General features: G+C 35.7%; 1 protein-coding gene across 1 annotated transcript in view; it reads left to right on the top strand.

Moving 5' to 3' along the window:
• LOC111148010 (1,4-alpha-glucan branching enzyme 1) overlaps window positions 1-15,136 on the top strand; it is a 287,214-nt gene that overhangs the window by 80,202 nt on the left and 191,876 nt on the right. The window contains exon 3 of the mRNA XM_022504347.1: window positions 8,910-9,025. Within this exon, the coding sequence (XP_022360055.1) occupies window positions 8,910-9,025 (116 nt within the window). The remainder of the gene's footprint in view (window positions 1-8,909; window positions 9,026-15,136) is intronic.

Raw genomic sequence — 15,136 nt, forward strand, 5'->3', positions numbered from 1 at the left:
CATGCTGGAGTTTCCATAAAATCTATTTTGAAATAACTGAATGGTTTATACTGTTAAAAATAGATAGATTGGTAAATAAATAACTGGATTGGTTACCACCAAATTAGGCCATAAAGTAGACCACATTTTAATTTCTTTTAATAAAACTAGAAATAAATGAAAAAGTTTGAAAAAAATACAATATGCACCACCCAATTCTTCCCAAATAACAATAGGAGAAAAGAGAATAATCAAAAGTTATAATTATAGCCTGTTTTGAAAAGAAATGCAAACACTGTGTATCAAAAGCTATCTGTTATATCTAAGACAATAATTAGAGGCAACTTTTCTCATGTTAGTTCCTCATCTGACCCACAGAACACAGATAATGATTTAATGTCTGTTTTCTAAATTCTCCCAAGTATGGCCATGATGAATACTATTCTAGATGTATTGAAGAGAAATTAATTTATTGTATACAGTGGGTCTTTGGGGCCTTACGGCCTCATTCTCTTAGTGATCCCTGGTTGAGCGAGGTTGGCATGCCTTATTAAAATTATAATTCCCAGTGTTGATGAGGATATGGGTAATTGAGCATGCTTATATGCTACTGTTGGAAGTATGATCTAGTACCGCCCATCTAGAAAGTAGTTTGTTAATCTGTATTTAGAACCATAAATAAATTAAAATCTTTTACTCTTTGAAAACTTTTTATAATTGATAACAAAGAGATTTGGGCAAATATTTTATATACAAAGACTTCACATTAGTTTTTAAATTTTTATTGTGGAAATTTCTTGGTATGTGTAAAAATAGAGATAAACTTTGTTTTAGAGTCTGTTGGCCTGCTATAACAATGCTATGGACTGGGTGGCTTATAAACAACAGACATTTCTTTCTTTTTTTCTTTTTTTTTTTTTAAGATTTTATTTATTTATTTGAGAGGCAGGCAGAGAGAGGAGGAAGCAGGCTCCCCGTGGAGCAGAGAGCCCGATGTGGGGCTCTATCCCAGGACCCTGGGATCATGACCTGAGCCGAAGGCAGAAGCTTTAAACCACTGAGCCACCCAGGCGCCCCCAGAAATTTATTTCTTATAGTTCTGGATGCTAGGGAGTCCAAGATCAAGGTACAAGCAGATTTGGTGTTTGGTAAGGATCCATTTCCTGGTTTATAGACAACAGTCTTTTTTCTGTCTCCCCACATGGTGGAAAAGGATCAGAGATCTAGCTGGGGTCTCATTTGTAAGGGCACTGACCCCATTGATGAGGGCTCTACTGTCATGACCTAATTACCTTCCATAGACTCGAAATATCATCACATAGGCTCATTTATTTCAGTTTCTATTTTAAGGGATTTTTTTTCTTATTTCTCCATTTCTGACAATCACCTTTTTAATTGTATGAATTGTTCCTAATTGTAAGAATTGACTAGTTCTAAAGTCAAAATATAACAAGGTGCAATCCTAAACTACTAATCTATGTTATTCCTCTCTTATATACATAATCATTTCTATTCATTTTGGGGGGTTATATTTTCATGCTACTTAAAATCACAAAACTACATCTATTCATTTGTTATCTCCTTTCATAAAAAATACCATACTATAAATACTATTCCTGTAATAAAGAAACGTGGTTAATCCTAATTAAGTCACATTTGCTACATGTGTTTTGATCATGGAGCCCTTTTCTTCCATGCATGCCTTCAAAAACAGTTCAGTAAGTGAAGCTCTAGATTATTTGATTCGTTTTCTAATTTCCAGAAAGCTACATTTCACAGGACTGAACATTGTTCTTTATAATATCAAGATATTAGTATTCACTTGGTCCTGAAGTTAGAGGCATTCTGATTTTATCAGAATGTTTTTGAAAAGCACAGGTAGCCTTCACTAATGTGTGTTGAGAGAATTTCCCCCAAGAAATAATGCTGGAGGTCTCAATAAGATTATCCCCAGGGTACCAGCTGCCAGCAGAAGTTGAAGAATGGTAGTTCCCAGGCATCCAATTAAAGGAAAGAATTATCTGGAGGAGAAAAAAAAGGACGTCAAAAAATCACAAGGATATATCTCAGAAAGGACTACTGCCTTCCGCCCAAAAAGGTTGTGTGGTCCTCCCATAAGGGATAATGACATAGGAGGTTTCAGTTCTGAACATTATGATTTCTTGGGAACAGAGCAGATGCTTTCTTGGAATGAGAGAAGTCCCCCAAACTTCCATTTGGCAAGCTAATGTTGCATAGATGTATATAAATGCCACATGATATGAAGCTTGAAACAATTAAATAACACAGAATGATGAAGAAGGGTATTTAGTTGCTTTGAGGAGGTGATATTCCAAATATTTAATAACTGTTATAACATAAGGGACATCCACGCAGATAGAAAGTGACTGAAATGTGCCACACAGGCCAGTAGTGGCCTTACATTGTTAGCCTTATCAGCTGCCTTCACCAGGGATCTGTGTCCCTGCTGGGGAAGTCTGCAGGGGTTGGCCCAAGTGTGGACCATGTTCTTCTGCGCACTAGCATCCGCATCAGAGGTATAAGACTCTACCTAGTATGTTGGACCGATTTCAGCCATACATAAGGGAATTTTATATGAAACTCAGGAACTCTACAGAAATGAGGTGGCTAAGAGCTGATGAAGAGAAATACTTTACTGTGAGTTAAAGAGTTTGGGAATATTTGAAGGAGGTTGACATTTAAGAATTTTATGTGAGGATTATTACATTAGAAAAAGAAAGGTTGTTGGGTTTGAGATAAATGTAGAGTCTGTTCTCCTGATGCAGTGACCTTAAGTTAATGTTTGATGGCCTATACCGAATGTGTGTTTGCAGTTCATATTAAACTGTGCATACACATTGTTTCTTTTCCATCTCGATTTGAATTTTGTCTGCTGGTCTTGAGTCTATGGACAAATAGAATCTTTTGCATTACCAAATATGATGATATATTTTAGCCTGTTAATAACATACCTATTAACATGTTTGCTTTAAAAATGTGTCAGGTGGGGCGCCTGGGTGGCTCAGTGGGCTAAAGCCTCTGCCTTCAGCTCAGGTCATGGTCCCAGGGTCCTGGGATCGAGCCCCGCATTGGGCTCTCTGCTCAGCAAGGAGCCTGCTTCCCCCTCTCTCTCTGCCTGCCTCTCTGCCTACTTACGATCTCTGACTGTCAAATAAATAAATAAAATCTTTAAAAAAAATGTGTCAGGTTACCATAACTTGATAAATATTGAATGTCTTAGAAAATGTTATAATAAAATAATTTATGCTAGCAGCAAACATGATCTTAAAACTTGACCAAAATTAGAATAAGTATACAAATTGTTTTGGATGTTCCTAAATCTTGAACATGGCAATGTCTACATTATGGTAAGAAATGAGGCATAGAAAGGGAAATAAGGTAATATGCTAACATTTTAAAACTTTCATATTTTCTAAATAAAAGACTTCAAATTTCTATTCACAATCAGGCAGTGATCAGTGGCTCAAACATTTTAACCAAGTGATTGCTTAATGATAATATTTTAGAAAATATTATCTATAGACATTAATAAGTACATTGAATAATGGTATTAATATATGTTATCTTTTCATGTTCAAATTTGTCAAATTTTGTTCCCTTACATTAATACATTCCAGCTCCTTTATACATTGTATCTGTTCTATAATCTTTATCTCACTTGTCATCCCCTGGGCTTTATAACCCTAATCTTCCCAAATTCTAAATCCTGAATTTCATGTGAGTAATGTTGACCTTGAAAGATTATTAAAGATCTTTCTTATTTCAGAATTTCCTTGACCCATTGATTTAGGGCATTATTTGATAGTCCATAAATCTAATTTAATTTAGAAAATCACTCACAAAGCTAGGAGTAGAGAATGCCTGAACATACCTATTGAGCCAGCAGCTGTTTTTAGTGTGGTCCCTAGGCCAGTGGCATCAACACCACCTGAGAACTTTTTAGAAATACAAATTATTAGTACTCTTGAGATCTATTGAACCAGACTCTGAGGGCGGGGTAGCAGCACTCTGTTTTAATAAGCTCAGGTGATTCTGGTATGAACTAAAGTTTGAGAACCACTGAACTGCAGAACTCTCAGTGTTAGTTCTGTACTGGATAGAGACACGAACAATTGTCCCATGTGGTAATGGTGCTATTTTTGGTCTTATCCTGAGGCCTACATACGAATATTAACTATTTGCATTAAGTACTTAAAGTTAATGCTATCTTGTGTACTCAGAATGTAAGTCATACAAGGTTAAAATGAAAAATGTTTGGGTAATCTGGTTCCAAAAGTATCTCTTCAGATCTACTCTAGTATGGTCTAGAATCATTTATCGTTATTGTTATTGTTATTATTTTCAGTTATGTTTAAGAATAAAGTCTCATGACTTATTTCACAAGACAAAAATTTCCCTAAATTTTGTCTTTTAACTTCTTATTTTGCCTCTTGTATTTTTTTTTTTAAAGATTTATTTATTTATTTGACAGATAGAGATCACAAGTAGACAGAGAGGCAGGCAGAGAGAGAGAGGAGGAGGCAGGTTCCCTGCTGAGCAGAGAGCCCGATGTGGGGCTCGATCCCAGGACACTGGGACCATGACCTGAGCCGAAGGCAGAGGCTTTAACCCACTGAGCCACCCAGGCGCCCCTTGCCTCTTGTATTTTTATGAAGCTAATTCTATTTACAAATAAAATGCTCAATTTTATTTATGGGGCGCCTGTGTGGCTCAGTTGGTTAAGCATCTGCCTTCCACTCGGGTCATGTTCCCAGGGTCCTGGGATGGAGCCCCAGGTCAGGCTCCCCACGCAGTGGGTTGTTTGCCTCTCCCTCTTCCTCAGCCCCTCCCCTTTTGCTTGTGTTTTCTCTCTTTCTCACTCTCTCAAATAAATAAATAAAATCTTTAAAAAAACAAAATTTTTATACTGGTCATTTGATGTTAAATATTTATTTATTTTTAACTGTGTACTTTCATAAGTGGTTTCTGCAGTTATGCCTAGTGTACCTTAATTTTGGTTCCTTCTTTCTTAACTAAGTGTTTAATGTTAAGTTTATAAGAACAGGTCCAAATCCATTTTTTTTTAAATTATTCTGTTTCTGGGCCTTAGATATATTTATACCCTGGAGAAAATCTCATCTTATGAGTCATTTTGGAAAACCCATTTTACAAGAAACAATCTTACATCTGCATACTGTACTGTGGAAGTGGGAATTTTTATATGTGTCCAATAGAAAAAAGCAACATTATTTAATAAAGGAAGTTGAGTGAGGAATATTCGGGGCTAACAGTAACTGAAAAAGAGTCAAGGAGATGACAGACTGGTAGTGATGTGGCTGAAGAGGGATTTGCATGGGGTGACAATTGTTTAATGCAAAAATCTTAATTTGTTTCATGCATGTATACCTTATAAACCTTCCTCTCCCTTTCTCATATGATATCTTTAGATATATTCTACATCACTTGGTGATGGTTGGTGGAATGGATTTTCTTGAGGGAGTATATGTGAAGATGTTCTAAATTTTGCTTTCAAGGGTGGGGTTTAGGAAGAAAAATGTAACTGCAGTAAAAGTAAACACCTGAGTTTCCATGAGTAGGAGGTGTAATAATAAAAGGAAAAAAATGCATAGTGTGGAATTACAAATAATCAACATATGCTTTAGGGGATTTAGAACTCTTAAGATTTTATAAAAGGAAAATGTGATTCAGTAAGAGTATTTTCTTTATATAAATATTAATACTTGTTTATTTTATTTTATTTTTTTAAAGATTTTATTTATTTATTTGACAGAGAGAAATCACAAGTAGGCAGAGAGGCAGGCAGAGAGAGAGGAGGAAGCAGGCTCCCTGCTGAGCAGAAAGCCCGATGTGGGGCTTGAACCCAGGACCTGGGATCATGACCTGAGCCAAAGGCAGCGGCTTAACCCACTGAGCCACCCAGGCGCCCCAATACTTGTTTAAATAGACCTTAAAACTCAAGTGACTGTAAGTTGAGGAACTAGTAAAACTGATATTCAATCAGTAATATTCAAAAGCACATTTATTTTTCCATTACTGAAAACAGCTTTTAAATAAATCTACATATGTAAATAACCCATATAGTTGAAGATTCACTTGCAAAGTAATAAGATCTTATTTATAGTTGAGTTTTTAGTGAATCTGTATTATAAATTTATTCATTTTGGTGCACTCTGACTTAATTTAACCTTTTCTTGAGGAGATATGACTGTCTTTCTGAACACTAAGTTTGAGTTTGGCATTGAGCAGGGCCTATATTAAGCGTTCAGTTCATATTTAATGAATGAATGAATGAACTAATGAACTGTACCCTTTATTTTCAGATCTAACTAACCAGGAAAAGATCTGTCACTTGTCTTAAGTTTATTAATTGTCTTAACTGATTAGCTTAAAAAATTCAGTAAATGTATGAAGTGTTACAGTATCTAAATATTGTTATTTCAAGATTTTTCTTCTTTCTAATTATGCCCTCAATTCTTTGCTTTGGTAAAGGTATGTCACCCTGTATGTAGGTCAGATATTTTTGAGATTTTAGGAGCAGGAACATATATTTAATATAAACCACTTCAGACATTTTCAGATTGTCTTCATGATGAGGAGTAGGGAAATGTTTAGAAAGATCTTTATTTCTTTATTTAAATATTGTCTCTTACACTCACTCTGTCCCCAACATTCAGAGTGTCTGGAGGTAAAGATTCTCAGTACTGATGGGTGAAAGAGTTGGTGTGGAAAAAAAGAAATCATGGCATAAAATAAGCCTTCTGATGCTTTTCTTACTTCATCTACTAAGACTCTAATGTCAATGCCATACAGTGCATGGCATCATAGTGCTGCTCAATTATTTGTAGAACTATGAGATATTTTAGGCATAAACAGTAAGAAATAATGTAATAAGCATCTCTCCACACACAACCTACCTTAAGATATAATACAGATATTATTGAAACGTCCTATGTTAATTTTCCTTTATCCAGTGGAAATCACCCATGGAATTTGATGTTTAACATTCTAATTTTTCTTCTAATATTTTTACTATATGCGTATGTATCCATAAGTGTTATATAATACTCTTTTGCATATGTTTGAACTTTGTATAAATGGTATTCTTTCATACCCTTTTAAAATTAACATTCATGCTTTAGCTATTTGCATATATATATTTGTTCTTTAGTTTATACTATCGTATAGCACGCCATTGTTTCATTATACCAAAACCTATTTACTCATTTTGTGTCTGACTTACATTTTGATCACTTCCATTTTTTGCTATTACAAACAGTTCTTCACTGAGCATTTGTGGATGCTGTCTTGTGCACATTTGTCAGAATTTCTCCAGGCTATTACCTAGGGGGAGGATTGTTGGGCTTTCCAGGGAACGTATCTTCAACTTTGCTATACAGTGCCAAGTTGTTTTACTAATTTATACTCTCAATTGCAGTATTATTTTATAATCCTTGCTGACTACCTGATATTTTCAGGCTCTTAAGTTTTGCTAATCCAGTGGGTGGTAAATGGAGTCTCACTGCTCTTTTAATTTGTGTTTCCCTAATCACAGTGAGTTTGGGCATTATTACATGCTCCTTGGCCATTCGTGTGTCCTCCGCTGATGTCTTTGTCGTTTTTTTGTTGCTGTTTTTTTTTTCTTTTTCTCATTTTTTGGTCACTTTTTCATATATTTTGCATGTTCTTTCTTGGTATATTCATTTTAAGTGTATTCTCACAATTGGTAGTTTGTCTTTTCATTCTGTCTATCCATTCATCTATCTGTGAAGATAAATTTATAATTTTACTGGTCAAATTTATCAGGCTTGTTCCTAGTTTTTATGTTTGTATCTTGTTTATTTATTTATTTTAAGAATTTTATTTATTTGAGAGACAGAGAGAGAGAGAGAGAGAGCATGAGTGGGGTGAGGGGCAGATGGAGAGGGAGAAGCAGATGCCCCGCTGAACAGGGAGCCCGATGTGGGACTTGATCCTGGGACTCCAGGATCATGACCTGAGCTGAAGGCAGTTGCTTAACCAACTGAGCCACCCAGGTGCCCTGTATCTTGTTTAAAAAATACTTTTTATACCTGGGATGATTATTATTTCCCTGTGTTTTCTTATAAACATTTTACAGTTTTGCCTATCATATTTAAGCATCAGTCTGTGTGCAGATGATTCTTAGGCATGGTATTAGGTAGAGATTTCTTTCTTCCTTCCTCCCTACCTCCTTCTCTCTCTCTCTCTCTTTTCTTTCTTTCCTTCTTTCATAAGGATAGCCAGTTGTCACAGCACCGCTTATCAAACAGTGTGTCCTTTACTTACTGATTTTGTTTTTCTGTGTGCATGGGTCTGTTCTTCATTTTGGCTTTCTTCTGAGATCTGTGATCTACCTTTCCTTTGCCTCCTATCGTTTATAACCTTCCACCTTTCTTGCTTGTGGCATTTCTTTAGGTTTTTAACTCAGTTCTATCATACACTTGTAGATTTGGATAAATGAAATATGGTTTTAATTATTTTTCATCATTTTTTCTGCCATGAGATATATCTTATCTAATCACCAAGAATACATTTCTGTTTTTTCGTATTAACTCCAGTTGTTGATGGTGTTTTCTACAAAAGGGCCCATCATTTTCTTTTACAATCTGTTTATTGATAGACATATTAGAATTGGAAGGACAATTGAAAATGTTGTAATTTTTAATTTTAAGTTGCAAAAGGCAAACTTTCAAATATATTTCTTAAAAAAATATATAAAATAGCCTGCTTTTTTCTAAATGGCTAGAGTATATTACTTAACACCCTAGAAAATGTAACTTTTTTTAGGCAATTTGATTCTGTACAAGAAGGCAGCATATTATGCTTTACTTGAAATTCATTAAGTATTAGTCATACCATGCTATTGTTAACTAATCTTCTTTATTTTTTAGATGATTGGAATCCATTTTCGTACCCATATAAAAAACTGGATTATGGAAAGTGGGAGCTTTATATCCCACCAAAGAAGAATAAATCTCTACTTGTACCTCATGGATCCAAATTAAAGGTACTTTCTACCTTCCTGTTTTGATATGAACTTGTTTTCTTTTTGTTTCATTTTCAAAGTTTGATTTAAAATATTACAATACAAACTGATGCATGATAACTATGGGGGAAATAGTCAAAATGTTTAAACAGAAAAATTTGAGACATCATTACTAAATTGTGTTATATTGGGACTTTTTGGTAAGGTACTGAACTTATTAATTGTACTAGTACCTTTGGAAACTTTATGTAAGGAGGGATTGAGTAATTGCAGAAGTCTAGCTTGAAAAACACACAGTTTAATAGAAAAATGAAACCTATCTTCAAATCAGCGAATGTGGAGAGAATTTTTACGTATAAAGAGTGTCTCGATAAAATTGGTTTGGTGGGGGCACCTGGGTGGCTCAGTCAGTTAAGTGTCTGCCCTCAGCTCAGGTCATGATCCCAAGACCCTGGGATTGAGCCCCATGTCTGACTCCCTGCTCACTGGGGAGCCTGCTTCTCCTCCCTCTGCCACTCTGCACACCCCCTGTGTGTGCTCTCTCTGTTTCTCTCTCTCAAATAAATAAAATCTTGAAAAAAATTGATTTTGTGATGAGTTACATGAAGGGGCTATTGTGTGTTGGAGAACCATGCATTTTAGGGACATGATTTTCCTGGTTATTCTTCTTTCTGGTCTTTAACATTAAGAGTCTCATGTTAAATTAAGCCTACTTGGATTACCTCGGGGCCTGCCTGTCAGAGGAAGGCTGAGTGTGCTTCACATGCCCTCTGCTTTGGCTAACCATATGTTTCTGTGTTCGGGGTTTACAGAGCTCATATAGCAGCCTCTCTTGTCTCCTCAAGGGAGGCTTGAAGGATGGGTCCAACAGCCTGGTTTATAGATTTCAGGCATTTGATTATGTGAAAGGTTATCTAAATCCTTTAACGTTTACTTGATTTTATCTCGTGCTCATAAAATTATGTAATATTTCCATGTCTCCTTCTTTCTTTCCCTCTTTTGAACATAATGATCATATTCAAAGCATTTATCATGATAAATCCTGTGACTGAATTATTATTTTCATTGGTATTTGTTATATAACATTTTTAACTGAGTTACTTAAACTAAAATCAAAATGTATTGTATTTGTATGGTTGTTTTGCAGGTTTCTTGTTTTGTTTTGTTTTACAAATAATGAAATTTTACATACATCAGAGAATGACTGAAGTACTGCCACACATAATATAGTTACCAGAAGAGCATATTGTCTGGAATAAAGAGAAATTTTGACATGGGATGGCAGCCAAGGCTCTTAATTTATAGTGAAAATAACAAAAAAGTAGCTACAGTATACAATAAGAGGGATTTATGTTTAATATAGCTAATCCCTTTCCAAGTTACTATAAACTCCACGAGATCAGGGGCCTATCCTGTTTTGTTTCCTAATATTGTCTATTCTCAATTCTTAGAGCAGTGCTTGGCACAGAGTAGACACTTGAGAAGTATTTATCAACTATTAATGCCATTTTTAGGCCCAGTCTTTGATAGAATAAGCCAAAGAACTTGATTCTTCTGTAGTTTATGTGACCTGATTTTAGGAACCTGTGAGGCAAGGCAACTGTTCTCATACTGCTTTCTTTCTTTTTTGTTTTGTTTTGTTTTTGTTTGTTTTTAAAGATTTTATTTATTTATTTAAGACAGGAATGGGGGCGGAGGGGGGGGAGTACACAAGCAGGGGGAGTGGGAGAGGGAGAAGCAGGCATCTCTGCTGAGCAGGGAGCTTGATGTGCTGCTGGATCCAGGACCCTGGGTCATGACCTGAGATAAAGGCAGATGTTTAACTACTGAGCCACCTAAGTGCCTCCTCTTATTGCTTTCAGTCTTACTTTAGGCCTTATGGCCATTTGTTCTGTTTTGTTTTTTGTTTTTAAGGACTAAACTTACTAATTAAAAAAAAATTTTTTTTACCCTTTAAAATTTGTTTGCCATCTTAAATTAGAAAAATTTATGAGCTCTGACACCTTACCAGCTTCTTGTGTTAAATGGTGACTGAATTTTCACAGGTTGTTTTTATATAGGGGGAAAGTGATTACCAGGAATGAATGATTATTGATATATACAGGGAATAATGGAAAACATTTGCCTCTCCCATCCAACTCCAAATCCTTTATTCTTTCTGCTGTGGTCTGAGTATTTGTATTCTCCAAAAAAAAGGTGTGTTGAAATCCTAATGCTTGATGTGATGGTGCTAGTGGAAGGGGGTTTGGAGGTGCTCAAGTCATGAAGGTATAGCCCTCTGGATGGGATTAGTGCCTTTATAAAAGGGGCTCCAGAGAGATCCGTAGTCCTTCCATCACGTGAAGATACAAGAAGAAGAATCTGCAGCCCTGAGGAGGGCCCTTCCCCAACCAGGTTGGTATCCTGATCTTAAACTTCCAATTTCCAGAACTGCGAGAATTAGATTTCTGTTGGGTGTAAGCCACCCAATCCGTAGTATTTGCTGTAGCAGCCCAAACAAATTAAAATGTTTTGTACACTATGTTATGTTTCTTTTAAAAATTTATTTGACTTAGATGAGATGAAATGATCCTACGATTTAAAAAAAAGTAGCTTTTACCTTTCACTTGGCTTTGAAAATCAATGTCTAACATAAAATGAGTGTTTAGTATCAAGTAAACTGTTGCATAATCATTCTTCATTATTATTCTCTAAAAATTTCTGTTAGGTTAAATAACTAGAAATTTAGGCCCAAAATATTACTCATAGTGTTTAGATATTTCAAATGTTGAGGAAACATTTAGATGGCTGTTAATATGGTGATATCATTAATTTTTCATTTATGGGAAATGATGTATCAGATTTTCTTTGAGGGAGGGGTTAAATTCTCTATTAAAAAAAAAAAACAACTAACTTGAGATTTTTGGCCTTTCAATTTGAAGTTATCCCTAGATAGTCTGTCTCGGTAATTAAAAATCTTGTTTTAAATTGAACTTCAAAATTTATTTCAGTTCACAAGGGATTGACCTTTTTAACTCACGTGAGGATATTTCTCTTACGAATTATCTGGTAACCACTGACAAAAAAAGAAATGTTACCTACCATTGAGATAATAGCTTTGTTTTCTCTGTAAAACATTTTCAATTGAATAATTTGTTGAAGAAAATACCTCACTGCTTATGTGGTCATATAAATGTCTCCTTTCTTATGGGAGTTCACCAAGTAGAACATATTTAAAAAAATATTTTAGTAAGGTGAATTAAACATTCAATACTATAGAAATTTAAAGAAAGAAGACTACATTCCTAAAGGAAAAGGAGACATATTTATTCAAGCTTTAATACTTTTTCTTCCTGGATGCTTAGCCAAACTAATGTATCTAAAGGTATTTTTGTTGTCATTATTCATTTTTTTAAAATATACATCTTTAATAGCATTGTTATACTTAAAAAAAAAACCTTCTCAAGTTGTTTCATAGAAATTTAACAGAATTATCGAGTGCTGTATGTCAGGTGCTGTCCTTGATCTGTGATGCTTGTACTGAATCGTAATATATATGCGGACCATGTGTGCTTTTAAAATAAAGTGCTGTTAGAGCAAAATATTAGTGGACAGTTTATTTGTTCTGTCATGGTAACAAGGGAGATAACAGGGGCAGCAACATTCAAGCACGCTTGGTAACATGCTTAGAAGGTGACCAGAGAGTTGGAGGGAAGAAGAATTCATGAGAGTACTACATGAATAAAAATGTGTGTGCTGATTGATGTCCCAAAAGGAAGCAAATGGCACACACACACACATGCACATAGAAATAGGGCAGTTTGAACAATGTTTTTTGTTTGTTTGTTTGTTCACTTGTTTGTTTTTCCAAAAGTCTGTTTTCAAAGTTAAGCATGCAGGGGATCCATTAAAGAGTTCAAAGGAGGGTGGGTGAGGGGGCCTAGTAGCCCCAAATTGTTACCTTGCCTAGGCCACAGGGAACAGGGATCAATTGCTGGAACACAGAGGGAGGAAGAGTTAGAATCTCGAATGAATCGCTGAGCTTTGGTGAGAGACATAGTTAATTTATGTCAACCTTGCAGGGAAGGAACCAGGGAAATAAGGAAACAATCTCATCTCTTACTCTTCTTTTCTCTGACCACTTACCGGGGCTGTACCTGGGCCATAGCCAAAGAGAACCCAGTTTTCTAGGGAATATGGTCCGTGTGGGTCAGCATCCTGGGGCAGAGATCTAGGTAAGAAGTAAATCTGTCCTAACTCATAAAATGTAGCTCAGGAGGTCAGTAAAGACCTCAGGTCAAGAAAAGTAAGAGATCAGGGAGAGTAAACCTGTAAGGTGGGTTGGAGGCAAACAGTGAAGAATTCTTTTTCTTTTCTTCTGATTCCCATTTTCTTTTCTCATTCTAATTAATACCCAAATGACTTCCAAGGACAGTGGGAATTGTCTTCTTTTTCGTCTTTAGAATGTTTGTATATTTTAACTTTTCCTTGCCAATCAGTAACAAAATGGACTAGAACAGAGGTTTCTTGATACCAGACCTTTAAAAGTTTTAGGGGATTCATGTGTCAGTCATCTCGGGATGTTATAACAAAATTCTATACAGTGGGTCACTTAAGCAACAGAAATTTTATTTTGTCACAGTTCTGGAGGTGGGAAATTCAAGACTAGTCAGCATAGTTGGGTTCTGGTGAAAGCTCTTTTCCTGGCTTGCATATGACTGCCTTCTTGCTGTGTCCTCACATGGCTCTAATCCCATCATCAGGACCCCATGCCATGACCTCATTTAAACCTAATTATCTCCCAAATGCTCTATCTTTCAATACTATCACAGTGGGGGTTAGGGCTCCAACATGTGAGTTTGGAGGGGAGCACAGTTCAGACCAGACCACATTGCTTTTCTAATTATATTGCAATGTTATACAATCAATAGGTAGAAAAGAGACGCAGAACCCAATACCTACATTTGCAATTTTCTTAGATTCTAAGACACAGTGAAAAAAAAAATAGAGATTGCCTTACATTCGTATTTAATTTTATTCTGATGTCAATACTATGAGAGAAGGTATTGTGATTATATTTTTTATTTCGTACATGAGTACACTCATCTGTGGACTTGAATTAAGTCTTGTCTGACAGCTAAGTCCACACTCTTACGTTACAATATCCTCCTATAGGCTTAGGGTTCACAGAGAAAAGAGGGGGAAAAAGGGATAAAGAGGAAATAAAACTGGAGTCTCAGATTTAGCAACTCATTTTATATGATATTTGTCTTTACTTTTTTGTGTGGCAACCATTATCCCCGATTTTCAGGGAGCTGAGAAGGAGAGTATGGAAGTGACCTTCCCTGAGAATAGAAAGGAGATAGGTAATTTGTAAAAAGAGTTTGGGTTTTAGGGGGTAAAATACCAGATTTGTTAAGTAAAGTAAAACTACTAATGAAATCTGGAATGAGATTGCGAGGCAGAAGGTTGCCATTGAGTAATTTGGGGGCAGTGATGTGGCATATTGAAAAAATTAGTATCAGAATATTTGCTTATGACGGTAAATCTCATTTGTACATGAATGTTCATAGCAGCATTATTCATAATAGCCAAAATGTAGAAACAGCCCCAATGTCCATCAACCTGTCTATAGACAAAATGTGGGAAACCCATACAGTTGAATACTATTTGGCCATATAAAAAGGTAAAGTACTGATACATGATACATTATGGATGAACCTTGAAAACCTGTGCTCAGTGAAAGAAGTCGGTCATAAAAACCAAATTTTGTGTGGTTTTATTTTTATGAGCATCCAGAATAGAGCAAATCCATAGAGATAAGAAAGTAGATTAGTGGTTGCCAAGAGCTGGGAGGGGATGGGGAATGACTGCTAATGAGTATAGGGTTTCCTTTTAATGTGATGAAAACATTCTGGAATTAGATCATGGTGATGTTTGCATACCATGCAACCTTGTGAACCATAGTAAAATCCATGGGATACTTTGAAAGGGTGAATGTCACATTATGTGAATTATTTCTCTGATACAGTGAGACATTTGTACTTGGTCTTTTTCTGTTGCTGGCATATAGCTCCTAAAATACTTGGGGGGATGGGGGAGAAGAAGAAGAAGAAGAAGAAGAAGAAGAAGAAGAAGAAGAAGAAGAAGAAG

Source organism: Enhydra lutris, unplaced genomic scaffold (assembly GCF_002288905.1).
Source record: "Enhydra lutris kenyoni isolate GAN:26980312 unplaced genomic scaffold, ASM228890v2 scaffoldscaffold2, whole genome shotgun sequence".
Classification (NCBI taxonomy): domain Eukaryota; kingdom Metazoa; phylum Chordata; class Mammalia; order Carnivora; family Mustelidae; genus Enhydra; species Enhydra lutris.